The sequence below is a fragment of the Lytechinus pictus genome, chromosome 18 (genome assembly GCF_037042905.1).
Source record: "Lytechinus pictus isolate F3 Inbred chromosome 18, Lp3.0, whole genome shotgun sequence".
Classification (NCBI taxonomy): Eukaryota; Metazoa; Echinodermata; class Echinoidea; order Temnopleuroida; family Toxopneustidae; genus Lytechinus; species Lytechinus pictus.
The window spans coordinates 25663369-25690608 of record NC_087262.1 but is presented as its reverse complement, the minus strand read 5'-3'; the positions used below and the strand labels follow the sequence as shown (position 1 = coordinate 25690608).

The 27240-nt window shown below is 36.5% G+C and overlaps 1 protein-coding gene and 1 pseudogene across 1 annotated transcript; one reads left to right on the top strand and one right to left on the bottom strand.

Annotated features, from left to right (window-relative positions):
• Positions 1–4295: 4295 nt before the first annotated feature.
• On the top strand, positions 4296–20366 carry LOC135157441 (probable E3 ubiquitin-protein ligase HERC4). Its single transcript, XM_064112716.1, has 9 exons — positions 4296–4411; positions 5310–5405; positions 5733–5948; positions 6564–6659; positions 6900–7018; positions 7778–7978; positions 14841–15024; positions 16566–16668; positions 17846–20366. The coding sequence occupies exons 1-9, from the start codon at positions 4328–4330 to the stop codon at positions 18052–18054; spliced, it is 1308 nt and encodes a 435-aa protein (XP_063968786.1). The 5' UTR covers positions 4296–4327; the 3' UTR covers positions 18055–20366.
• Positions 11770–12457, bottom strand: LOC135157523 (uncharacterized; annotated as a pseudogene).
• Positions 20367–27240: the final 6874 nt, after the last annotated feature.

Genomic DNA, 27240 nt, shown 5'->3' with positions numbered 1-27240 from the left:
GACCTCATAAAAGTTAAAGTTAAAGGATTATGACTAGGAATTTAACCCCCCCCCTGAAAAAATAGGGGGCTGAAAAATGCCCCCCCCCCATTAAAAGGTAAGAAGAGTCATTTGCACTTCAGAGTTCAGACCATTCATTTGATGTTTAATGCATTCTGCTTTGGTAAAAAATTGTTTACAGTAGCCAATTAATCATTGTTTATTCATATTCTCCTATTCAGTCTTTTATTCATATTCCATTCCTACTCTTTCTTTTTAACTATATCACATCACTCTCGATTTTGAGCTTCACCATACCATCTAATGTTTCCTCTCTCCTTTTTTTTACCCTCTATCTCTCCAAGTATATTTTCTCTGACATTTTATAAAGTGTACCTTTAATCATGCATGCAACTAATTATAGAAATATATATATACAAAAATCTCTGCACTTGTTTTAGAAATTCACTTGCAAATCCATGACTCAATAACATACCATATCAAAAATATGCATATGTGCACAATAAATGTTTGCCTTCTATTTTCTTTCATTTAATTTTTTCAGTATATTTCTGTGACAGCCCCTGCTGTATACATCCTACATCTCCAATTGTCAAAAAATGAATATTATGTTTCAGTAGCAAAATTGTTGGATGCAAGATCTGACTGTCACAAAAAATGCAAATAATTTTCCATTGGAGTAAGGACGAACGTATTCACTGTTCATTGAGCAAATGATTACTTTTATTTCTCTACATATATTCTAGTCATGTCCCTTTCAGATGGTGGTAACTGCAGGAATGGGAAAACTCAGTGATATAACTAAAATTTTCACAGAAGATTTTCGGAAAACAACTAAATCCATTTTTTTTAAGCAACAGTTATTCCATTCTGAATGCTGCAACTATGAATTTGATGCACCTTTACCAAAATATAATATCATGACAGCCATTTCTTCAATTCTTTAAACTAGACATTAAATATAGCTAATAGTATTATTTAGGACAGAGTGTAGCCAAAATAGAGTTTAAAAGATTATGAAGAAAAGAATAAATGTCATGGTATTATATTTCAGTGTAGGTGTAAGCATTCAAAATGGAATAATTGTTGCTAGATAATAATGAATTAAAATAGCAAAGAAAAATGTACTTAGAGAGGGAGAAAAGAGGGGGGGGGGGAGAGGAAACAAAACAAGAAGGTATGGTAAAGCTCTAAAGTGCAAGAAGTGCAAAAAGTGATGTAAGAAAGTCAGAGTAAGAACTGAAATGAACAAATACTGAGTAGGAGATAAATAAAACGTTGATTAATTGGGCACCGGAAATGATCTTTTATCAAAACCAGAATGTTTTAGGCTTTAAATTAATACGCTGAAGTGTAAAGGATTTTTCTCCCCCCCCCCTTTTTTTTTGGGTGAGGGGGTCAGTTCCTAGTTGTAATTATTTCCTTTTACTCTTTATGTGGCAATTTTCTAAAGCCCCCCCCCCCCCAAAAAAAAAAAAAAATGGAAGGGGTGCTTTCTTTAAGAGTGTTTAAGTTCCTAATGGCCATGGCCTTTAACCTTCTATATTTTTATGTTGTCAGTTTTTAAGGACCTCCTCCGCCCCCCCCCAAAAAAAAAACCTATAAATATTATTGAAGGTGATTAATACCATGAATACCCTGCGCTATCTTATGATGTTAAAGGGGAATCCAACCCAAATAAACATTTGTTTTTAGAGGAAAAGGAAAAATCAGACAATAGGTCAAAGTTTGAACAATATCGGACAAACCATAAGAAAGTTGTGAATATATAAAAGTTGTAAACATTGGTAATCACTATATACCCATGAAGACTTCAAATTGGCCGCATATGTGATGTCATAATGATGTAAGGGAAGGACCACTCTTCCATGTACAGAAATAATTAATGGACTAAAATGTCATTTTCAAAAGTTTTACTTCAAATTGTATCTTTCTTTCATGAGGACATAAAACATTATACTAACAGGTTTATATTACGGCCCCAATGGAATTTAGGAGAAAACCAAAAATCAAAGTACAAGGCCAATGGGAAAGTTGTCCTTGCAGCCTCGCCCCTTGTCATAATTTACTTAACCATTGTCAATTTGAAATCTACATACTAGTAGCCTTAGGGATCTTAATTTTAAAGCAGCCATAACTTTATTTTGCTTATCCGATTGCTTTCAAACTTTCAACATTCTTATTTTTCTCCTTTTCCACACAACATTTTATGACCAAGGCTGGATTCCCCTTTAACACTGAATATGAATCTTTACCCAAAATTAATATTTGTGTAAACTTTTCTGAGCACAGGCTGAAAACAGAGAAGTAGATTGATCCACAATTTGTGAGTTTTCCCTGCATTTCTGGCTATATGTGGTTATCAAGGCAATGCACTCTCTGACAAATGCACACAAAAAAAAGGTTCTTGCACATCTTTATCTCAAGGCCAATGTGTGAGCCATATTTCATGCATGAGAATTGGTTTGAAACTGATGAAGTAGTTCAAATTGCAAGGTTTTTACCTAAATTTTGTCATATAATATGTTGTTACCATGGCAACACAATTTCTGAAACACACACAAAAAATGCCTTGTACATCTTTACTTTAATACCAATGTGTGTGCCAAATTTCATGTGAATTGATTGAAAACTGATGAAGCAGTTTGAAATGTAAGGTTTTTTTCCCAATTTTCACCAAATGTTTTGTTGTTACCATGGCAACAAAATTTCCGAAAGACACACAAAAATGTGTCTTAGACATCTTCACCTCAAGACCAATGTGTGTGCCAAATTTCATGACAATCTGATGAAAACAGAGGAAGTAGTTCTAACTGCAAGATTTGTACCTTATTTTTGCCATAATACACTGTTACCATGGCAACACATGCAAAAAATGTGTATTGCACATCTTTACCCCAAGACCAAAATATGTACATACACACCAACATTCAACCCCCTCCACCACCACCCTTCGGCTTGTTTAGCATCTGCATTCAGATATTTAGTGCATTGAGATGTGAGGACAAACAGAATATCTGTTCAAAAAGGGTCTGAATTCAAGAACTAAACCAATGCAAAATAATGCACTGCTATTGAGTTTTGCACTAGCGCTAGTCTATATATCAGACCAATCTAAACTCATAAATTCTGACATTTTCACCCATTTTTTTCACTGTTCCTGCAGCCAGATTTTTTGGAGCATACCCCATTTTTAATTCTCATACATAAACAAAGGTCTGGAGAAAAAATCATGATTTTGTCCACCGTGTCCACAAGTAGGGTGTTTTTGACGCTAACAGACCGGACTAGTTGGTGTCTCTCCCTCTTTGTGTGTTGATACATGTAAGTAGGCCTATTTTTTTATTGAACAGCTCACATTTTGACAGCTCAAAAGCACATTTATTGCTTGAAATGCAGTGCGCGTAAAGAGCTGCTCTGCTTTAAGCTAGGGTAATTATGCTACATGTACATTATGGTAGAGCACTTAGAGATTTCTGATATAATGTAAAAGTTTGAGCACATATTTATATTTAGGCCTACTGTCATTATTGAAACAGAACTTCTCTTATTGCTTACAATATTTGAACTACTGTAAACTGTAAAAAAAAACATGAATCTGAATATGTTTTTTTTTCTTTCAATTATGAATCTATTAAGCAAATTATATTACACTTTGTTTACTTTGTGCATGTTAGACATGTTCTCTTTGAAACAAATCATTTAGGAAAAAAACGTCAGTCCTCTGGTCATACAACTCAAGTAAAACAAAAGTGACTGTTCACTGATTTTTCTTCAAATATTGTAATATAATATATTTTTAAGTGTTTTCTTTTTCAAATAGCTTTGTTAATTTTCTTGGGACCCCATATTTATCAAGCAATTTAGCTTTACTCTGGGATACTGTCAGAAGTATAATTTTTATGTTCAATATATTTTTATATTTGTTTGATGTGCATTATGTTTTTTTTTAATGTTTGATGATAATGATAATTATACTTGGCTATATAGTGCTTAACACTACTTGATCAGAAGTCTCTAACCGCTCTACAGTAATGTAGCTTAATTAACCTGGCTTTAGCAGAGAGCTGTTTGGTGCACTGCGTTTCAAGGAATAAATTCCTACCAGGTACCCATTCACCTCACCTGGGTTGAGTGCAGCACAATATTTCTTGCTGAGTTTAAAACCTACGTCCCTCACACAGAAAAAAAAGAGAGTAATAATCACTAGACCACGATCCCCCCCCCCCCCCCACACAAGATGACTCAGTGAATTTAATTGAAATTAATATATATATTTTTTTAATTGCAGGTGAATCACAACCATGGTGAAATCCTACCCTATTACATGTTCTACATACCTGATATCAGCAAATACATTGATGTACAAGAACACTTCTTACTCTTTCTACAGAAGACAGTCGGATCAGGTGTAAGTAATTTACCATCTCATAATAATAGATCTACTAAGATCAAATCGATTGTAACAGATCTCATGGTCTTCAAATTGGCAACTTTATTTTTTACTTGAAAAGTAAGTCAGTGTTCATGCAAACATGTAGTTGATAATGATATAAAGCGTATTAATCCACAATCCTTATTGAATCTAACAAATAAAATTTGATCTGGACTGCAAATAAAATGTAGGCTATATATTTCAGTTTCAATTATTTGATTAATTTCTTTATCAATTTGAATTGCCTTTAGCTTTCTTGGAAGGTAAGTTGCAGTTCTTTGAAAATGATAACACTCCATATGAGGTAACTTCATAGCTTGGTTTCCTAAACTACTGCCCCATCTAATCAATTCGCAAATATTCCTTTACCTGATTACGACAATTTAAGACAAGGACCCTGTAACATAGAGCTTAATAATGATCATAAAATGAATTGTTATGATTGATTTCATTGACCAATGTAGTAAAAATCAAGTGTACGATCAATCTCTAAGCCTTGTTATGGGACCCAGGTACAATGATATATTGAGGTGCTAAGAAGAATATATGCATACATGTATCAATTACATCAATTTTATTATGATTCATAATACTGTATTCCACTTTTTTTTTTCAAAAGCACCTGTTTTATAGGAAAACAACCAATGGCTGTCAAAATTTCCTGTTAAAGCTAATAGTACATTTTTTAAATCTTGTGTTTGTTTTGCATATTGTAAGCCTAATATTTCTATCATGTGTCAATTATCATCCTTGTGAGTGTAGATATCAAAGCATTAGGTATGTGGATGGATGTATCCTGCTCCAAAGAAGAATATAGAGTGATATAAATAAAAAATACATCGTATTATACTTTTCCTTGTTTCATTCCTTGCAGAACGTCCATCCATTCACGTTCTGTGACTACCCTTTTATATTTGATACCAACACCAAGACACAGCTTCTTCATATAGATGCTCTACTACAAATGAAGGTATGGTGGTATATCAGCTTTTAGGTAACAATGAATACCAAATTTAATTGTGATGATGATGATGATGATGATGATGATGATGTTGATGATGATGATGATGATGATGATGATGATGATGATGATGATGATGATGATGATGGTAATGATGATGATTATATTGATGATGATGATGATGAAGATTATGATGATGATAATGACGATGATTATGATGATGATAATGACGACGATGACAGATGCTGTTAACCCAGGCTTGGTCATGTGTATTCATCAAAAGTACATTGCTTTATCATCTTTACTCTCTCCTTCTGTTCTTATTCCTCTTTGCAGTTTGCGATTGAAGACGTCCAAAGAAGAAACCTTCAGAGCATGTTGGGCACCCAGATAGATCCAGTCAACCCTTGCTTGGTCATCTGTATTCACAGAAAGAACATTGTCCCTTCAACAATCAATCAGATCAGTAAATATCACACAGCAGACTTCAAGAAACCTCTCAAGGTTGGGTTTGTAGGAGAGGATGCGGTGGATGCTGGCGGGGTGAGAAAGGTAAGAGGGGTCTTGTGACCAGGACATTGTGATATAAAGACTTACAATCTGCTGTGAGACCATGTGAGTTTAGCGATGATAGTTTTAAACAGTCTGAGAATAAGATCATCTGCTAGTAGACCAAGTGGGTTTAGCCATGATAGAATCACCTACCTGTTGCTGCGAAGACAGCCTCCTCTATTGAGCAATTAAAAAAAGCTATTAAATATCTTTATTGCTTAAAAGGATAATGAATTGCATGAACTAAGCTGACCATTCTGAGTTGTTTAATAATAGTTATAGTGGCCCAAACTTGAAGTTGTGTGTGCACAGCGCTTTGTCACCAAAAGGAAAATGCGCTATATCAAATAACCTTTGGATTGGATTGGATGGTTTTTAATAGTCTGAGTTTTAGACCATCTGCTAGTAGTCCAAGTGGATTACAAACCTACATAACCTCTTTTTAATGCAGTCTGAGCGTCCAATTCTAGTTCTGTCAATGGAATGTTATTGCTGAGTCTGTAACTTTAATGGCTTAGCCAGCCTCTATCAGAGCTACTCACATGCTACATGTACACTATGGATATCATGTCATGAATAATCCTATTACTTTGTATAATTTTATTTCCCTCCCAGGAATTCTTTATGCTTATAATGAGAGAGATCCTAGACCCTAAGTATGGAATGTTTAGATTCTATGAAGATTCAAGGAAGATCTGGTTCAACAGCAAAGTAAGCATTCCAAATCTGCTATCAATGTATTTTTCCCCCACAGATAAGGGATTTATTATAAATAAAAAAAAAACTTGAGCAACTCAACTCATTCATGCCCTATAATAAAAAGCCTTGCCCTAAAAATATTGAAATCCAGGCTTGATCTCGTGTTGTTTATACATGTACATGTATTTACTCATCTGCAGTGATTGTATATTTTTAACAAGTGGAGCTTATTACTTGATTTATTTCTTTCAGTCATTTGAGGATCCGATCATGTTCCGGTTGGTTGGCTTGGTATGTGGTCTAGCTATCTACAATCATATTATCATATCACTACCATTCCCACTGGCTTTATACAAGAAACTACTAGGAAGGTAAGATAATGCATTCAGTGATCGAAATCTTTCAAAGTGATCAGTCTTCTCTTTTTTTTACAGTTTATAAAAGCTGATTCTGATATCTCAAATGGTTTATTCATGGGAAATTTTATAGAATGATCAACCTTTTTCAATGAACAATCCCCATTTTTAGATAAATTCACATAGCAAACTTTTAACCATGATACATATTAAGCCATTACAAGTCATTTCAGGAATGTCCAACATGTAAAGGGTCAGATAAACATACTGTATGAAATTACCCACATATGATCTGTAGTTTGGAATAAAGTATCATGCTACAATGTCCATGGGGATTTATATAAAAAAAAACTCAATATTTGAAAATGATGTTGTTTTATGATCGTATTTTAAGTTCTAAAAAAAAATTGGGTTGATGATTTTTTTTAGATTTCTATAAACATGTTATAGTGATGTTATTTATGTTCGTTTTTCTATATGACACAAAAGGAAATACATGTACATGAGCCTCCAACCTACCTTTTTATATGTGTGGGCAGTTTCATAAAGTAGATTGATTGGACCCCCTATATGTTACAGCTTCCTGACAAATGAGTTCAGAGATAAAATGGATCTCAGAATACTGCTCCATAGCAGTTTGTGAAGTGAAGTAATATGGGGGAAAGCATGGGGATGGATGTACATAAATGGTTGATTATATTATTGATTCGGTTCCTGTATTTTACGTCACCATCTTGACTTTCTTTCAAATACTTGTTTTTGCAATTTCTCCAGGAAAACCACATTAGAAGACCTTAGTAAGTTAGAACCCCAAGTAGCTCATCACCTTCAGGCGCTCCTAGACTACGAGGATGAGGAAAGCTTCAAGGATTCTTTTCCTCTCGTATTCCAGATTGATGAGGATAACTTTGGACATATCCAGACGACGGACCTCATCCCAAACGGTGGAGATACTGAAGTCACTGTCAACAATAGGTGTGTGGTTTATGTACATTTACTTCATTTATTTTTGTAGCATAAAAAACTGAATTTCTTTAGAAAGATATTATGAATATCTTATGAATATACCTGGATATAGTCACTAACATCATAAATTAAAAACGACAAAAACAAGTGGACAAATGATATGCCATTTCTCGCCGTTTATTTCCTTACAAGGCTTCAAAACACAGAGGCAATATGCCTAAATAACATAATAGGTGATGAACATCAAAACAGTCTGAACAATGTCGTGAGACATAACAAAAACTACATATGCATTAGAACTGTTGCATACCATTAAACTCACTGAAAGATATGGTCATGTGAACACCAGGAAGGGTAGTAACTCCTCCCCGGGGCTGTTGATCACGTGACCCACCTGCAGGATAGTAGTTCCCACGGGTATTTCCCCTAAATCTTGGTAATCAGCATCTTTGGAGCATATACTTTGATATTAATATTGGTGATCTGTCAGGTTTCAAACAAATTGTTTCTGAACAAAAACCTATCCAATTTTTTTTTTGCCCCTTCGTATGTTACGTGAATTTGGAGCATACATAAGCTTGTCATGCTTGCAAATAAAGCTACCCAATTTACTGGCATGGAGCTGCTTATTCCTAACTCCTGGTATAAGTTCATAAAATTTATTTCCACATTCGTACATGTACATAAAAGATTCAAAGACACCATTACGAGTAAAATCACATAACATCTGAATACAAAGCAGAAGAATGTAAAAAGAAAAAAAAATTACAATACAGAAAAAAATATATATATAATATGTCTAGAATGTGGGGGAGCAACAAAGGTCAATTACCTATCGAGGTTGCTCCCAGGGTCATATGGTTAAAAAGATAGATATAAAAAATAAAAATCGAAACAATCACAAATAAGTACTTAAAAGAAGGAACATATTCTCACATTAAACACTTATTAAACTTACAAGAGTGCCCAATGCATGGATGCAAATGGCCTATAAAAGGACATTCCCTCTAGGTTAAAGTAGAACTATATTGAAAATCGTAAAAATGGAGAATCATATATCAAATTAAAGGAGAAAATAAGGAGAACACGATGGTGTAAATCATTTATCATGGAGACCGATGGAACTCAGTTAATTGATAGTTTAAAGTTCTCTCTCTGAATGCTTCAAACACGCAGAATTACGTCCGCGAAATTGGGGATTTTTTATGACGTCACTTTCTGTACGAGAGGCGTGATTGGCTCTCCAACGTGAAGCTCCACTTGCATGCAAAACCAATTGCGAGGGTACGTTTTCTCCACATTGTCACTGAATACTTCGATCCCGAAATGAAAGAAAACCCAGAATTTTATCTAGTCTTTCTAGATTTGGATTTTCATATTGATGATTATGAAGATGAAGAGAATGATGATGAAGTTTCTAGCTCTAGAAAAACAAAGTGACGTGGATAGAGGACGAGGTACATGTATACATTAGGGGAATTACGCCGGTGATTATTAGTCGGACAATTCAACTTGCATGCCGATTCGCTACCAACACATGCAGCTGATAGCTGCTCCGCGGGTCAAATCCATGAAAATGAATTCCATCACGACCACATCCAGACAGAGTCTCTTTCTTCTATCAACAACATAATGAGAATGAAAATAATGATATAACTGTACTTACAAACAAGTGAATATATCCGAACCTAGGCTGAAGGTAAATCAACTCAAGGAATAACAGCAGACGATATGCACCGACGATGAATTTCACGTGGCTGGAAGATTGTCACTCGTTCTGTTAGATAAAATTTCTATCTCATTATTTTGACTAAATTACGAAACTCGGAGAATTAGTATTCTACATAAAAATTAAGTAACACCTGGTACTATTTTTTGAATTACGATAAAACCTTTTTGAAGCAAAGAAAATGAGGTAAATTAAAATTAGATATAAAAGATCATCCGCCTTAGCTCGCATTCGATTGTAAACAATCAGCAAGGCGAGCACATAGAGTTGGATAAAGCTACGCTCCAACTCTATGGGCGAGCAAGCCACTGAAGTGGAGCAAGCTGGCCATGTGCTTTTGATTGTTTGTTTACAATCGCGTGCGGCTAAGTGGATGATCCTTTATATCTTATCTTAATTTACCTCAATTTCTTTGCTTCAAAAATATTTTATCTTAATTCAAAAAATAGTACCAGGTGTTACTTAATTTTTATGTAGAATACTAATTCTCCGAGTTTCGTAATTTAGTCAAAATAATGAGATATAAATTTTATCTAACAGAACAAGTGACAATCTATTCCAGCCACGTGAAATTCATCGTCGGTGCATATCGTCTGCTGCCATTCCTTGAGTTGATTTACCTTCAGCCTAGGTTCGGATATATCACTTATTTGTAAGTACAGTTATTTTATAATTTTCCTTCTCATTATGTTGTTGATAGAGGAAAGAGACTCTGTCTGGATGTGGTCATGCTGCATGGAATTCATTTTTATGGATTTGACCCGCGGTGCAGCTAGCAGCTGCATGCGTTGGTAGCGAATCGGCTTGCAAGTTGAATTGTCTTACTCATCATCACCGGCGTAATTCCCTTAATTTACCACCATCCACGTCACTTTGTTTTTCTAGAGTTAGAAACTCTATCATCATTCTCTTCATCTTCATAATCATCAATTTGAAAATCCAAATCTAGATAAATTTCTGGGTTTTCTTTCATTTCATGATCGAAGTATTCAGTGTCAGTGTGGAGAAAACGTACCCTCGCAACAGGTTTTGCATGCAAGTGGAGCTTGACGTGGTAGAGCCAATCACGCCTCTCGTACAGACAGTGACGTCATCAAATTCGAGTCAATTCAGAGACCGATGCGAGGCATATTTCGGAGAGGCATTTTAGCGCTTTTTAATTGGCGATTTCCACCTTATGTATTATTTTCGTTATTTTTGAATGACCTAATGGTAATCCTCACATCATTACCTTTCCACTGATATATAATAAGGCCATATTCATAATCAATATATTTCTCCTTTAAAATAAAGCACTTGATATAATCATCTCAGGACTAAATGCATGTAATAAAGATGGAGGATACTGAACATAATGGCTTGGATAAGGCATTACACACCATTCACAATCATCATGCAGCCCTTAAAATCAGAACCTTCCCAAGACAATCAGTATTTTTTCAAAGAGTATGACCCAAAACAGTATACTTTGCTCTCCTGTCTTTATTATTTGTCCTTTCTTTCCTTTTTTGTTTTTGTTTTCAAATTTATGCATGTCACCACAGGGACAGCCGCGTCTTGCGACTTCTGATCAACCAGGCATTTCCTGGTGTAAATAAAGTATTGTACACGTACAATAAACAATCTTTACCATGCTGGTTCATTTGAAAGCACTAGTTTGTCATAATTGACCTATACAGTATACACCCTCTTGTGCTGTATTTCTCTGTTTCTGTTTGTTTCTGTTTATGGTAACTGCCGTAGAAATTCAGCAGGACAGCATTTTTTGCTGGTTAACGCCAAGCTGGTATATAACCAATTACCTAGGAAACATTTTACGTCTAGGTTAATCAGTCATAGTGGCTGACCTTATAGACGACAGATATTACTCTCCCCGAAGTATGAAAAAGAAACCCATTGTTCTCTTATCTATTCATTCTATTCAGTTTTTTTTAATTATTATTATTATCATTATTTCCAGACACATGCATATCATTATAGCAAGGTAGTATTGTTGAAGGTGTCCGTCATAAGGCATGTAAAAATGAATCATGTACATAAATATATGGAAACAACAAAAGTAGTAACACCAACATATATAACATAAAAGGAACCTTGACAGTGGTCTCGAGTTCTCAAAATGTTTCTCAAGCTCGTCTCATCTCATCATCTTAACAAATCCTGCCTCCCTTGCTGCTGTCTTGAAACTTTCAATGAGAATGTCCGAACCTGTATTGAAGAGGCTGTGGATCGTGGGATCACATTCATGTTTGATGATGGTGGCATCCCTCATCCTGGCTAATTTCTTCCTAGCGTATTTGTTAAGAGACTTACGTACCCCATCCAAGGCCTCCTGTGAATTACAATGTAGAGCCTTGCTTGCGACCATAGTAGAAGAGCCGTGGTAGGATACAAGACCAGGGGATATGGGTGTGCAGCATTCTTATACGTAGATCTTGGATGTTTGTGTCAATTGCCATCCTGCACCGGCAGACATCATATTGTCCGATGTCATTTGATCCTATGTGGATAATTGCTAATGCGGGAGGAGTGCCGCATCTCAGCCGGTTGGAGACCATCCTGGGGAGATCCTGGAGGGTGGCGCCATGCTGCCCATGCCAACGGACCAAGATACCTCACTCTCCAAAGTGGTGATAGTTGCGCTGTGAAGCTCTTTCTTTTGCTCTCCTGACCAGGCTATCCCCTACAATCCAGATCCAGTTTCCAGTCCCTTCTGCAATGAAAAGGAGGAGCTCCCGGAAGTAACATGTTCTAGACATGTACATGTGCCCAGTAAACTGACACAACAAAAGTCCCTCTTGACATATTACATAATTAGCTGACTGGCTATTATCTTTGTTATTGTATTATTACAACTGATTGTTATGAGCTTGGATATGTGCTTACATGCAAAGAGGAACTACAAACATGCACCCGATGCAGTAACCAGTTGCCTAATTAGCTGACTGGCTATTATCTTTATTATTATTGTATTATATCTGCTTACATGCTTAGATGAACAACAAATGTGCTCCCTATGTAGTAACCAACTACTTAATTAGCTAACTGGATTTTATTATAATTGTATAGTTATGGCTAATTGTTATATAATACTTGGATGAAGCTGTGTACATGCTTAGATGAATTACAAATATGCTCCCTGATTAGTAACCACAGGAAGCATTCATAACTGTTTGCCCATAGCTTACATAACCTTCCAACATAGTTAGCCAAAGAAAGCCAACAAAAATGCTGCTTGACACATTATTGACTCGTATCTGGAGAAGCATACCCGGTTTAGGTTGGGTATAAGTTTGCCTAGTAAGTCCCAGGTGATAGGTCTCCTGCCATCTTTGTTAGTCCTGTCTCGTTTCTTTCCTTCTTGCATTTTCTTAATTAAGAAATGTTTTGTGGGGTCCAGCCACCCATACATGTTGTGTAAATAGGCAATTACTACTACATGTAATGAGATAGTTGAGGTAGATTTCCTGTTAATGGAAAGGTGAGCTATGAATGCCACAACCTGGGTGAGCGATGCAGGCCGTGATGGGCTCATGTGGTGGTTTATGCGGAACACTTGAAAGGAGTCTACAGCCGTCTGTTATGCTCGGAGGGACCCTGGTGCTAATGCCTGTCCTAATAATCTGGGAATGGTGAGGGTGGTGATAGCCTCTATTCAAGTTCTCTGTGTTGGGTCTCCGTTCTATGCTAACTAAGGTTTGATCAGTTGGCCCTGTAGCCTCGTTATCATGGACACAGTGTGCACTCTGAGTAAGGTCAGTTCTTATCTGAACACTAGGAGATACAATTTCGGGGAAGGATGTTGTGAATGGGGTCTCTCGTACCATCTCAGAGTGACTTTGTTCTCTAGTATTTTGCGATTGGTGCCCTGTAATGTGAGCATGGCCAGGCACACAATCTGTATGATCTCGTACTGATATGTACTCAGGTCGAGAAGGCTCACCTGCGGTAATACTGGGGTTGCCCTCGGTAGCGGTGCTTGGATGACTCTGACCCTGAGTGGACGGTTGCAGCACAGGCCCCAGTGAAGCTGCTGGCCTCCTAGCTGAACGGCTGGATGAACGGTCGGATGAACATCCCAGTTCAACGTCAATAGGTTCTGGCGCTGCTCTGGAGGGGGCTTGTCCGGGCTCATTCCCCGTCATAGGCCTACTGCTTCCCGGTGGAGCTACATTCTGAGTTGTGTGTGAGGCAGCTGTCGTTTGCGTCTGGCAGGCGCCTTGAATTCAACCTCGTTTTGCCCGAGAACGTGTCTGTGCCGGTTCAGCTGCAGTCTTTCTCCTCTTCCCATTGTTTTCTGGTTCTTTCCGATTATGAAATGACTAAAAGAATTGATGAATATCGCCATTTCGTCGTTGGGGAAAACAAAAACGTTGCGACCTCCTAGGAAACTTGTTGCCTCGAAGGAATTTCAGACTGCAATGGCTGTATTACGTGCACACGTTACTAGTGTACTCTACATAACGCACGCTGTGATTAGTTCACATGATATCCGGCTAGTGATCACATGCACAATCTGAATCAATTTGGACTATTTATATATTTTAGTACCTGAATTATTCCTCTATAAATCTATCCCTTGTTTCTCACAAAAATTTACTGATCACTGAAAATGATCATTACCTTTTATTAAACGGGTCAGCAATGTGAATTTTCAGAGGAAACTATTAAATCTGATTTGAATGTCATAGGATTGCACAGATGTCACATCTGTTTTCTATTATGACATCACAAGTGTATTATCCATGCCTGATTAATTACATCATAAACATGGCCTTTCGTTTGATGGGAGAAATATATAGTTTACATGGCAGAGATAAAGTGTTTCACCCAATATGCATGGTTGGAAAGTTGCATATAAATAAAAGCGTGAACATGTGACTTACATATACATACACTCATTATTGAACACATTTTATATTTGTTTACCCTGTATGTTAATTCTTTAATCACAGATAAGATTACATAGATGCATATGCAGACTACATCTTGAGCAAGTCTGTGGAACCTGAGTTCTTGGGGTATAATTTATTAGTAACATCAATATTTCACTTTGTTCCATCAATGTATTAGATTTACTTTATTTCAAGAAAACTTTGACCAGCATTATTTTTTTACCCCCTAATCTCCCTTTTATCACAGGCAAGATTACATAGATGCATATGTGGACTACGTCTTGAACAAGTCTGTTGAACCTCAGTTCTCTGCATTCAGTGAGGGTTTCCTGGAGGTGTGTGGCGGCCATGTTCTTAATCTATTCCATCCTCAAGAGCTCATGGCTATGGTGATTGGAGATGAGAATTATGATTGGGATGAACTAGAGAAGGTCAGATTTATTATCATATAAGTCAAAGAGATTTTAGTTTGTGGGTCCATGTTTTGGCATATTAAGTGATCTGGGAAATACCTCACAAGAGGTTCAGTGGTGCCAAAAAGTAAGTGAACCCCACCAGAAAATGGGCATATTTAAAGTTCTCAAGTTCTGCCATGTTTTAGATATTTAATTGTGAAGTTGGGTTATTAATTTCAATAAAGTTTGTTAGTCTGGGCTTGCCATTGTAGTGTTGTTTTCTACATTCAACACTCAGCATGAAGGAGTGCATTTTGCGATGGGTTTCACTAACTTTTGAGCACAACTGTATGTTTGACTTGAAGTAAAATTGCACATGATATCAACCATGTAATCCATGTATGGTGTTATCTAATTGATGGTAACTCTGTTGTGCGTGTCCCTTTAGCATGATCTGACTAATGCCGTGATGCGTTTTATACTGCGCCCAACTAGGAATTAAATTGTAATTTTAGTAAGACTTCAATCTTTGTGAAACAGCTTCCTGGTAACTTTGCGTAAAATTAACAACCCCTAAAGTTTGTTCATCTTGACATTTCCTGGTGAGTAAATTACAATTTTCTTACACCAGACTTTATGAAAAAGCAATGGAAATCCATGTACTCTTACCCCAATTCAGCGTCTCAGTCAATTCTGTTGTACCTTTGAATGGATTCACAGAAATTGAAGTCATGAAGACTATTATTCAATCGGTCTGAGCTTGAACAGCTCAGGGCTCAATTAACCCCTCCCCCAGTCTTCTTAGGCATCAATACAGCCCTGTCTTTATATGGTTTGATACAGCTTTTCTTGAGCTGACCTCAAAATTTATATATATTTCCATATGAGAATAAAACCCTTGAAACCAACTGAATCCATATCAAAGAGAAAAATCAAAGAAACATATTGTTGAAAGTTTGAGGAAGATTGAATGAATAATAAGAAAATTATGAGCATTTGAATATTGAGATCACTAATGCCATGTACATGTAGATCCTCCCATTGGCAATGCGACCAAGATCTGTGATGTCACACACGTACAACTCCCTCATTACTTTAGTACTTATTTCACTTATATTTTCACTTTTATAGAGCCTATCACACGGTGAGGTGTTCTCTTTATGAGAGGACAAGTACAGAGGTTTCACAACATTATATCATTGATGAATCATTTGTCATATGATTAGAATGAGCAAAAAGAGATGTTTTGGGGTATATTTTCAGTGTCCAAAAGGGGAGAGTTGTTCATCTGTGACATCATAGATCTTGGTCGCATTGCCAATGGGAGGATCTCCATAGCATTAGTGATCTCGACATTCAAATGCTCATAACTCTTCTATTGCTAATCCTATTTTACTCAAACTTTTGTTGATCTTATTCTTTGATTTTTCTGCTGTCACAAAAGCTAACTTGCTCCAAGAGTTTCATTTTCCTTTAACAGCCCAACCAGGATATTTGATTTTGGTATGTTCACTTAAAGGTAATTGGAAGAATAATGTAGCATTCATAATTTCTTTGACACTGCCATTGTTTTCCAGAGTGTGGAATATAAGGGGCAATACTACAAACATCATCCTACGGTGAAGCTATTCTGGCAGGTATTCAGGGAGCTCTCGGTAGATGCAAAGAAGAAATTCTTAGGTGAGTTTATAATTGTTGTTTCTATATCTTCAGATTGAGGTATTTATCAAATAATTCTCTTTGGTATAAAGGGATGGAGTACATGATAGATAGGAATAGGATTTTAAATGGGTTTGAGAGGTTCCATGATATTTTCTCTGGCGACAGTTGCTACGCTATGAATTCCACACACTAGTCAATTGACTAACCTCAACCCTGGATCTAACACTACACCCTATATGTTTAGCTGATTTCAGCTTTCTAAATTATTCTCTTCAGCTATTTGTGTACTTTGTCTAATAGGAGCTACATGTATTGCAATGTCAGCTATCTTTTATTTGCGGTCACACACACCTCTATTTTTTCCAGCATTATGAGTGTAATTGAGTGGCTTGTAATCACCTCAGGAAGTGGAGATTGTGCGTATATGTTGTGCAAGCAAGACTAATAAAATCCACTTAACAGAGTACATTAACACTGAAGTAAATAATCTGTATTATATTAGATACTACATGTATCTTTGCCTAAGTTGACTCATTTGGGACAACAGAAACTTGTTTTGACTTACATGTAAAGTGGTGGTCAAACGTAAGTGAACCCCACCAGAAATCAAAAATATTTAAAGTGTTCAAGTTTTTGCCATGTTTTAGATATTTAATTGTGAAGACAGGTGATAAAATATTACACTTTACAAAGTTTGTTTCTCTGGACATTGTAGTGTAGTGTTGTTGTCTACATTCAAGAATCGGCATGATTGAGTGCATTTTGTGCTGGGGTTCCCTAACCTTTGAGCATAGCAGTACATGTAGGAGACATTCAACCCTAATAGAAGAGGTGTATAAGACATGTTGTGCAAAATCTACTCTACAAAGAAGATTCGACCAACGCGAATATTTGACTTGGGAAGGTAGACTTATGCTAGTTTACCTGTACGTTGATTAAAGTGCTGTATTGATAACCAGATTTATGATATTCTGGGGCCCGTAACACAAAGGTTAGCGATGAATCGCTAATATGAAAAACAATCTCTGATTGGTTCCTAGTCAGTCTACTGAGCAAAATGCGCTTGCAAAGATGGTTCTGATAGGCCATTTTATAAAGCAATTAATCGCTGATCTTTGCATTACAGGGCCATGGTTAGAGAATACAATATGAATATTGTTGTAGTTGACCATTTCAATGTTTGTTTTTGTTTTAGTCTTCCTCACGGGTAACGACCACATTCCCATTCAAGGCTGGTCAAGCCTTCAGGTCATCATCCAGCCTGTCAAGGGTGGCAATGACTTCTTTCCTGTGGCTCATACCTGCTTCAATCTCCTGGACCTACCTATGTACACCAACAAAGACATTCTCAAAGACAAGCTACTGACAGCGATAGAGCATACAGAAGGCTTCACGTTAGCATGAACATTATCCTCTAGCCCTATATGTTGTATGTATTCAATGTGTGGTCACTTCGCCCTGTGAGATGGGTTCTTCGTCTTTCCTGTAGTTCATGCACATCTGCTTCAATCGCTCAGGTATACCTTTGTACGACAAAGACGGCAATCAACAGCAATAGAGCATACAGAAGGCTTCATGGTAGCATGAACATTGGAACTCTTCTATTCCTATTTGTGGTGTGTCTGATCTCCGAGATCGTCTTTCCTGTAGCACATACATGTACCTGCTTCATTCTCCTAGATCTACATATGTACACAGATAAGGACATTCTCAAAGACAAGCTACTGACTGCAATAGGGCATACAGAGAGCTTTGTGTTAGCAAGAACATGGGAAATCCACTAGCCATATATTATGTGATATGGGTGATTACCAAGTCTGTTTTTCCTGTAGCTCATACCTGCTTCAATATCCTAGATCCTATCTATATACACAGACAGAGACATTCTCAAAGACAAGCTACCGACAGCGATAGAGCATACGGAAGGCTTCATGTTAGAATGAACATTAGAAGTCCTCTAGTCCTATATGTTGTAGGTGTTAAATGTGGTCACTTTGCCCTGTGAGATGGGTTCTTTGTCTTTCCTGTAGTTCATGCACATCTGCTTCATTCGCTCAGGTCTACCTTTGTACAACAGGGAACAGGCCATTGACAGCAGTATAACATACAGAAGGCTTCACGTTAGCATGAACATTGGAACTCCACTAGCCCTAAATGTGATCACCTAGACCATCTTTCTTGTAGCGTACACCACCTCCAATATCCTAGACCTACCTATGTATTCTTAAAGACAAGCTTTTGACAGGAAGGAATCTTGTTTGCATGAATTTGTAGTTTCCACTAGCGCTATATGTGTTAGAAAGAGATCTCCATCTTTCCTGTAGCAAACACCGTTATCAATACTTTCCAGGTACATGCACACTTGCCTAAGGCAGCAAAGAATTTGGATGATCTCAAAGAATAAGTGACATATTTTATATGTAGTCAAGAATCGTTGAATATTGGAAGCAGTTGAGCCCTCTGGCAGGTGCTTTGGAGAATTCAATAGTCAGTGGGCTGTTTATATACATGTACCAAACCCCACCCGTGTTATTTGGTGTAGTCATACAGCCTTTGAAGTGTAGGTGCACCAGTTGTCATCCATCATTTGTCCAATCTCTTGAATCTAACGATTTATGACAGACACTATCAAAGAAAAGCTTTAACTTCACTAAAAAGGCAAAACTTATTGCATTACTGACATTGTCATTGCTATCCCGAGTCCCATATGTTATATACTTTGTGTACTCCTGCTTCTTCAAGAATAGGAACAAGGCCTTTGTTTTGTCACTGGTTCTTGCTTGCGTGGGGGGGGGGGGCACTCTGGAATCCTACACCAGTGCAGTCCCATGGTCTAACAGGGAGAAGTCTTTTTCTGAGACTGGTCAAACTTACTTGGATATACTTGTACATGTATGTAAAAGCTTTGACGCAAGTAGAAATACATGCGTGATGATCAAGAATGGGGTCCATAATTTGATGTTTGACATTATGACCTATCCAGTGTTAACTCCTGTGAGGTTATTTCAAAGGCCATGTCAACTTCAAATTCTTCTTCAGGTATGATGTCAACAAATTTAAATCATGTTTGCCATAGATATTGTCTGACAGATTCTTCACTTATGTTAATAGATATGTGTAATCGATAAATGTCTGACAAAAAGTTACCCAGGGGGCAGTTTCATAAAGCTGTCCGTATTAAGTTGAGAGTGACATTAAGAACGACTGGCGATCCTTTATTAAACACCCCCAGGTCATGTTGACAATTTTAGGACTTCATGATAATTACATTGTTAAGTTTGGGGTCAAATTGAATGATCACTTCCTTTAAATTATTTTGATTTTGATGATATGCAGTTTTTTTTCACTTTGCAAAAGACTCTTGCCTCTAATATTTTTATACCTGTTTTACCATTTAAATTCACCCACAAAATTGTTGCCGAGTGTTGTTTAAGTTTGTCGTGACAGGTTTGAACGAACCTTGAATTTAGGTGAGCGAAATCATACTGAATTCAGTGTAGACTCAATATTAATGAAAGGTTTGTCAGCTGCTGATACCAGGTTAATGAGTCTTACTGAATATGTGATTTGAGGCATGGCTTCAATGAAAGAAATATTTACCTTTAGAAAAATCAATCTTATGTTATATCAATGGGTCAAACATGCTTTAGTCAAAAACTTTTCAGTGTTTCTTCAATGATAAAATAAACTTGGTCAGCTATTGGACTTAAAATTGATTTTAGGCCCTTATTTGCATGAATTTATTAAAAGTCAATTATAGTTTAAAATTCTGATTTGAAATCGATTTCGAGACTATCTTGTAGACTCTGGAAAATGCTGATTGTAATGTAACAAAGGATTAGTGTATTGTGGCAGCCCTCTGTCTTAAGGCCACCGCACACCTTACGACTGGTCTCCGACCCGATTTCAGAATAAAATGTAATAGAATTTGATGCTAATATTGAGACTTGGAATATCTTACTGTGTAATGTTCGGAATCATCGTACGAATACCTATGATCAAATTTGTGACTATGCTATCATCCTTCTTAGAATAAAAGCGAATTTAATATCTAGTCGTAATGACGCCATAGCAGTCTTACGATTGGCTACGATTTGAACCTAATTTGGACTTTACTCCAAAATAAGGGCTTGCAATCTTTCAAAATTGTTATAATATTATTATTTCTATTAATTTCAACCTCAAATAAAATGATATGTTCCATTCACATCTTCAGAAAATGAGCAAAATGCGATTTGTTCCGTAAGGTGTGCGGTCGCCTTTAGATCAGGTCAAGGATGCTGGAGGGCCGGTCCGTTCAATGAACTAGCCATCCTTTATGCGAGCGGTTTCCCTATATGGCGTGATACAGAGATCTTGGCGTGTTCTGTTTTCCAAACAACGGAGGCAACGTTGAAACTGCTATTTATCTCTAATCGTACTCTGAGCTCTCGTGCACAAAAAGCACCCTCCCCGTATTTTAATGCAAGATAATCCAAACCATAGTCGACTGGTTCGTTACAGTATGCTGTTTACACATTGCAAATATGGAATAACCAAAATAATCACAAATTAACTCTTTTCTGTGAGTCACATGTTCTGTACAGAGAAGTGCATGTATGGGGCTATATGTTAATGTCTAGCCCAAATGTTTTAGCTGGTTCCTGTCATGATATGAATGATGGGGGAAGCAATGGCTGATCCAGCCGGGGCTGATACATTACCATTTTAAGGCCTACATTGCGCGATGCCTGGATCCAAAGTGAAAAGCAATGCTCTTTGAGTGGACCTTTGTACTATAGTATTTTCCCTATTTAAACGAATTAACTTGAAAACTCCTTATTAACAGCAATTTTCCTTAGTATTAAAAGACATGGCATCTTAACTATGCAGTGTGTGTATGTGTTCCGTGTAACCAAATTTTGGGAGCCAAATTAGGTTACATAGTCATTGTACAGTATAAATCATGAAGAAGTTAAAAATCTATCCTTTTTTTTGTTCTGTCAGTAAACTGTATGAGTATTCCTTTCATAATCTTCCTACATATGTACTATGTAGTTAAAGATATCAGATATAAATTCTTTAACCCTAAATAGACTGGGCTATTTTGATGCCTATTACCCTTTTTACACAGGCTAAAATTTCCTTAACCCCGTACTATAGGTGGGGCTAAATGGCAATTTAGCCCCACCTATAGTACGGGGTTAAGCTTAGCCCACTTTCTTTTTACACAGCATTTTTGCAAAGTGGGCTAACCCCACCTTTAGTACGGGATTATTTGGCCCTGCAAAAAAGCAGGGTTATCCCAGCAATTGCGGTGCTAAGAGCGATAGTACGGGGTTAAGATCGCTAGTGTAAAACGAAAGTGGGCTAAGCTTAACCCCGTACTATATAGTACGGGGTTAAGGAAATTTTAGCGTGTGTAAAAAGGTACGAGTGAAGTACTTGTCCTACGAATGATCGACAAAAACCACTAGTCCGGGGTTAGCGAGTTTCGTGTGTGAAAAGCAAGCATTCCTTATCCGGGGTTAGCGATAACAATTTGGCATGTGTGAAAAGGAAAAAAAAATAGTACGGGGTTAAGGATAGTACGGGGTTAGCGATAGTCCGGGGTTAAGAAAATCCTGTGTAAAAAGGGTATAAGAAGACTGATGCCTTATGATCTCGGCCATCGATCATGCGATCACGACGAAACTTGGCACGCACTTTACCCATGACATAATCTACAAAACTACAAGATCAAATTCTTCGAAAAATCTCATTGCTAATTAATTATGCTAATTTATGCGTAAAATCAAAAGTTTGCTTTAATTAACTAAATAATGCCCCTAAAATGATGTTTGGTACACAGACACTTTATATGAATCTGATCAAATGTACAAAAAAAAATTCAAAATCACATTTATTTTCATATGTACATGTATTTTATTGTTTTCTAAATTTCTTATGTATTTCTTTGTTTTTCGACTTTCTGTTTTTTATTGTTTTTTCAATGGAAATTGTCGGGAACTTTATTTTGACCATAAATAAGATGGAATTAATTGATTTCAATCAGTAAAAGGAAAAATAATGATACATTTCGCTAAAAACAGTATTTGCATTGGATTTGTACACAAATTCACGTTTTTGTGCAATTTTTTGTCTGCATGCACTTACGATATGTTGCGTAATTTCGGAACCGCGTACCCGGGGGTGGCAACTTTGGTCTCAAAAGTTGCGCGAGACTTGAATTTAAAATGTCAGTAAGTGATGCGGTCAAAAAAATTCGCGCGGCAGCTTTATCACGACAAATTTCGGGGGGCTGAATCAGCCCCCCCCCCCCCCCCCCCCGTCTTCTTAGGGTTAAAAAGCAAGTAATCAATTAATTTACATTAAGTCACAACTGAGCCACAATCAAGTGATGTTTCGTTTCCCCATATTGATATTTTTAATGTTATCTCTCATTTCTATTGCTATTTTGTTATGGACATGTCCAAAGTTATGAAATATACTCGAGTTGTTTTAAGATCTGTTCTATCCTTTTTCTTGATCTTATTATCTTCCACCTTATGTTTTTCTCTTGATGTATTAATTTGATCGTTTTGAAAATATCACTCTAAAACATGATAATTTCTTATTTTTCTATGTTTGTATAAAGCCTTTCTGAGCAAAAAATAGAATATGAAATATGAGTGACCAAATATCATTTGCATATTTTAGCAATAATATGTTTTGCCTTAATCATTGAGCAATTTATTCCTCTACCTTGAAGCCCCCCATTTGCTCAAAATAGTGATAGCCTTTTGGAGAAATTCAACAATATTTTGAAGTGTTGCCTTTTCTTTGAGGAGACATTTGCATCCCGTGTTTATAAGTGGGAACTATATTTTTCTGACCCCGCAGGATCTATATCAGAATACTTTTTTTAGCATAAAATGCAAACGTTGGACTTATTTTTTCGACATAAGCATCCTGTGCAAATCAACCCGTTCATGTGTTCAGTGAAAACTGCACTTACGAGTTTGGCAAGATAATTATTTGCAATACATCATCAAATTGCAGTTGATTGCAAAACTCAAGATTGATTTTTATAAGCCAGTATTTGCATTGCAAGTGCTCTCAGCCATTGACCAAATATATTTGTAGAAAAATAAAGATCTATAATCAAGGGCCTAGTAGCATAAATTTGTCATCAGTCACAGGATAAGATAATTTTTGTAACGCTAATGAGATTGTGACTCATGGGACCTTCTAGAAGTGAATTGTCTCTGTTTTCTAGTTTTATGATGACAGTGTTCTCAATTCATTGTTGCTGGAGCAGTTAATTATTTTATGGAATTCGGTGGATTCACAATATGGGCCGCCATCTATCAATTGCAACGGATAGGCCAATTTCTAACTTCAGGGTCGACATTACACAGTGCTAAAGTGCTGTTATACGACTGATGCTTCAAAACCAAAAACATGGCAAAAGTGGAAGAATTCACTGAAAACGGCCTAAATTTCACCATAAAAGATGGGCTGCAAATGTCTCTCCCACCTACTGGACCCAGGTTAACAGCATAATTTTTTGTAAGCCAGCCTAACCGCATCGGCCAGCGTAGCATAATCATATGCATGCACTAGGGCGCGCAACAGATCATGTCGTCTTTTTCCCATGAGGCATTGCGAATTTCGGCCTGTTCACTGCAACCGATTTGTTGTGCACTCATTGTGAATCCACCGGATTGCCCATGTACTTGACTTTTTGCATCAAAGCAATTGGGGTGTATTTTAAGTTAGGAAAGAAATGAATTTTGATTTTTTTTTTTGCCAGAGTTTGAAATAAGGCCTACAGGATCAACTATGTGTAAGATGTTTCTCACATGATGCAGCCTCTATACAATTGAAGTTATACAAAGGTCGAATCACAAAGCTACATTATCTTCTTGATATATTGACATTGTTAGGGCATGTGCAAATTATATCTCGCATTGTTTTATCTGTTGTATATAATATATATCAGACCCACCTTGTATAAGGCCTACCTTTCCAAACAAGATTTAATTTTTTTCTCCTTGTTTGATACCTGAAAATAATCATTCGTATTGTGACATATTTTCATTATTTTGATGTGTTTGATATTAAAATTGAAATTATGATAATAGGCGACAAGTATTTTGTGGTTGTGTGTATTGTCCGGTATGAAGCTTTCCTTCTCCAAGTCATAATTGCCATTTTTTTTGGTTAAGAGAGATTTTTGAAAGCAATTTTTACCTGTTCTAAGTAAAACAGATTTCTGGAAATATTATAAACATATCGAAGCCTTTCAACATATGCCTATTGAAGCAGAATCACAAATATGAACAGGATGCTGGAACGAAGCAATATATAATAGAACCTGTTCTGTTCAATCTTGTGATTAGCCCCAATGGGTGCATGTCCAAATGTTTCAGTTTTTAACCCTAATACATCCAGGAAAGGGGGGGGGGCATAAAGTCTCAAATATCATATTTAGGTCTGTGCGTGCAGACTACATTAAGCTTATCATGACCCTGTACAGCTATATCTTCCATACCAAAATAGTAATTTCATAAAGGTAACACAATTAATAGACATGTTGATTTATAGCAATAATATTTATTAATGCCCTTTATCAAGACATAATCTTGCAGCTGTTTGCATAAATTACACTGATCATTCTCTTTGCCTGAATAAAAACAAACATCATGCATCATGCTCTGTGTAGTACTCTTGAATATAAAATTTCTTAATCGCTAGAGGGTATTCATTTGTCTCGCAATCTACTATGGTCAACAAGGAAATTCGTGATCACTCTCGCAAAAAGTGTTCACTAGCTTACAAGTTCATGAGCTTTCGAGTGCCGCTGCAACTCTTTATCAAGATTGCGAGACAAATGAATACCCTCTAGCGATTATTTCAGTCCGCAATAATGAACCTATTTAGTATAAAATTTCTTGATTAATGAAATTTCCGATATCAATATTTTTTCTGAGGTGGCAGGGATTGCAAAATATTCAGGCCCTTAACACATTCAATATATTTATATAAATACCTACAGCATCCATTGTATGAAGAAACAATTTAAATAATGATAATATGCAACATGATATAGCGCTTAATACAATGTTTCTATGCAGTGCATACGGCATTTCTTCCTCCGGGGTACCCATTTACTACACATGGTGGAGTGGTAATGTAGATAAACGCCTTGCCAGAGGATGAGAGTGCTGTGGTGGGATTCAAACACCAGACCTTGTGGTTCAAAGTCCGGAAGACTTGTCCATTGAGCCACAACACCTCCACTATTTAGAAAAAATGATCTCTTGAATTACAACACAATATCAAGCTCAGGTTAGTTATGAATTAAAAAAAACAGTCACCCCTCTCCTGATGACTAAATTATAGTAGATTAAGATTTGTTCTTGATAGTTACCATAAACATGAATGGTTTGAGCATTGGTCAGCTTTCAAGAGACTATTGCACAATGAGAACACACAATTTCACAGATTGATTTTGGTATAAACATAGCATAAGACGTACTGTAATAACCACTAGAACTCCATATATTCTATAATCATACAAAATAGCCTATCCGGTAAAATTTTAAAATTTTCAAAATGCAGTAATATGAAATTCTATTTTTTCAAAGTTTATTACTAAATACATGTAAATTGCCACTATTTTTCTTGAAAAATAGCGTATATTGAGATTTTATGTCACAATATTTTTTAATTGTTTTACCCAAACAGCAAATGGTACAATATGAAAATATACGTTTCTTGCATTGAGGCAGTGAATTAATATGAATCGCTTATGTATCATACACTATACTCCACACTTGCATAAAGTTTTAGGCTTACATTTTTTATGTCTATTGACACTACTACAAGGTGAACATGTATGTCACAAAATATACTGACTAAATTTCCAAGACACTATGTAGTTTTGAGCACACACAAAGCACAATGGGGAGAATATACATGTTTAAATGAATTATGCAGAACAATCATTTACAGTAAAAAATTTCCCCCTAATACACACTAGATTTAGTTTATTTTACAAGGTGTGACATGCATCGACTTCGCAATGTTGTTGATTCAAACAAATCTCTCTTTTTTTCTTAACTTCTCATTAAAGAGTATTTCTTTGGTATCTATTTAGTACCCGTCCACTGACTATTAAAGCCTTTATTGACATAGTCTCCAAGCACTATACACCATAAATATTTGTCATGTTATAGGCTACACATGGGGGATGAAGGGTATGTTATATATATAATACTGACTGGCCTTGAGGGGAACATCAAATACGTCACCCGCAACAGAATCATATTGGCTGGAGTCTTTAGACAAGGGCAATATGGTAGTTTTAAGGGCAATATGATGTTTCCCTTAAGAAGAGCCAGTCAATATCATTATTATTACCTAACGCTGTACAATGTGATATTCAAACTATTATTTGGAACAATTTATACATGTATGCCTGTTGGCTTATCACTCCATCTGATTTCAGGTTATTCACAAACTTAGCGAAGTAATAATCCTTGCTAAGCAATTGTGACTTAAATTGTTACCTGGCAGGCGCGCATCATGCATGGTGTGCACATTAAGGCATAGAAATCTTGCGCC

Coding starts and splice junctions, on each gene's coding strand:
- LOC135157441 (XM_064112716.1), top strand. CDS start 4,328: ATGTTCTACATACCTGATATCAGCAAATACATTGATGTACAAGAACAC. Junction 5,949..6,563: donor ATGCTGGCGGGGTGAGAAAG/GTAAGAGGGGTC, acceptor TTTCCCTCCCAG/GAATTCTTTATGCTTATAAT. Junction 6,660..6,899: donor AGATCTGGTTCAACAGCAAA/GTAAGCATTCCA, acceptor TATTTCTTTCAG/TCATTTGAGGATCCGATCAT.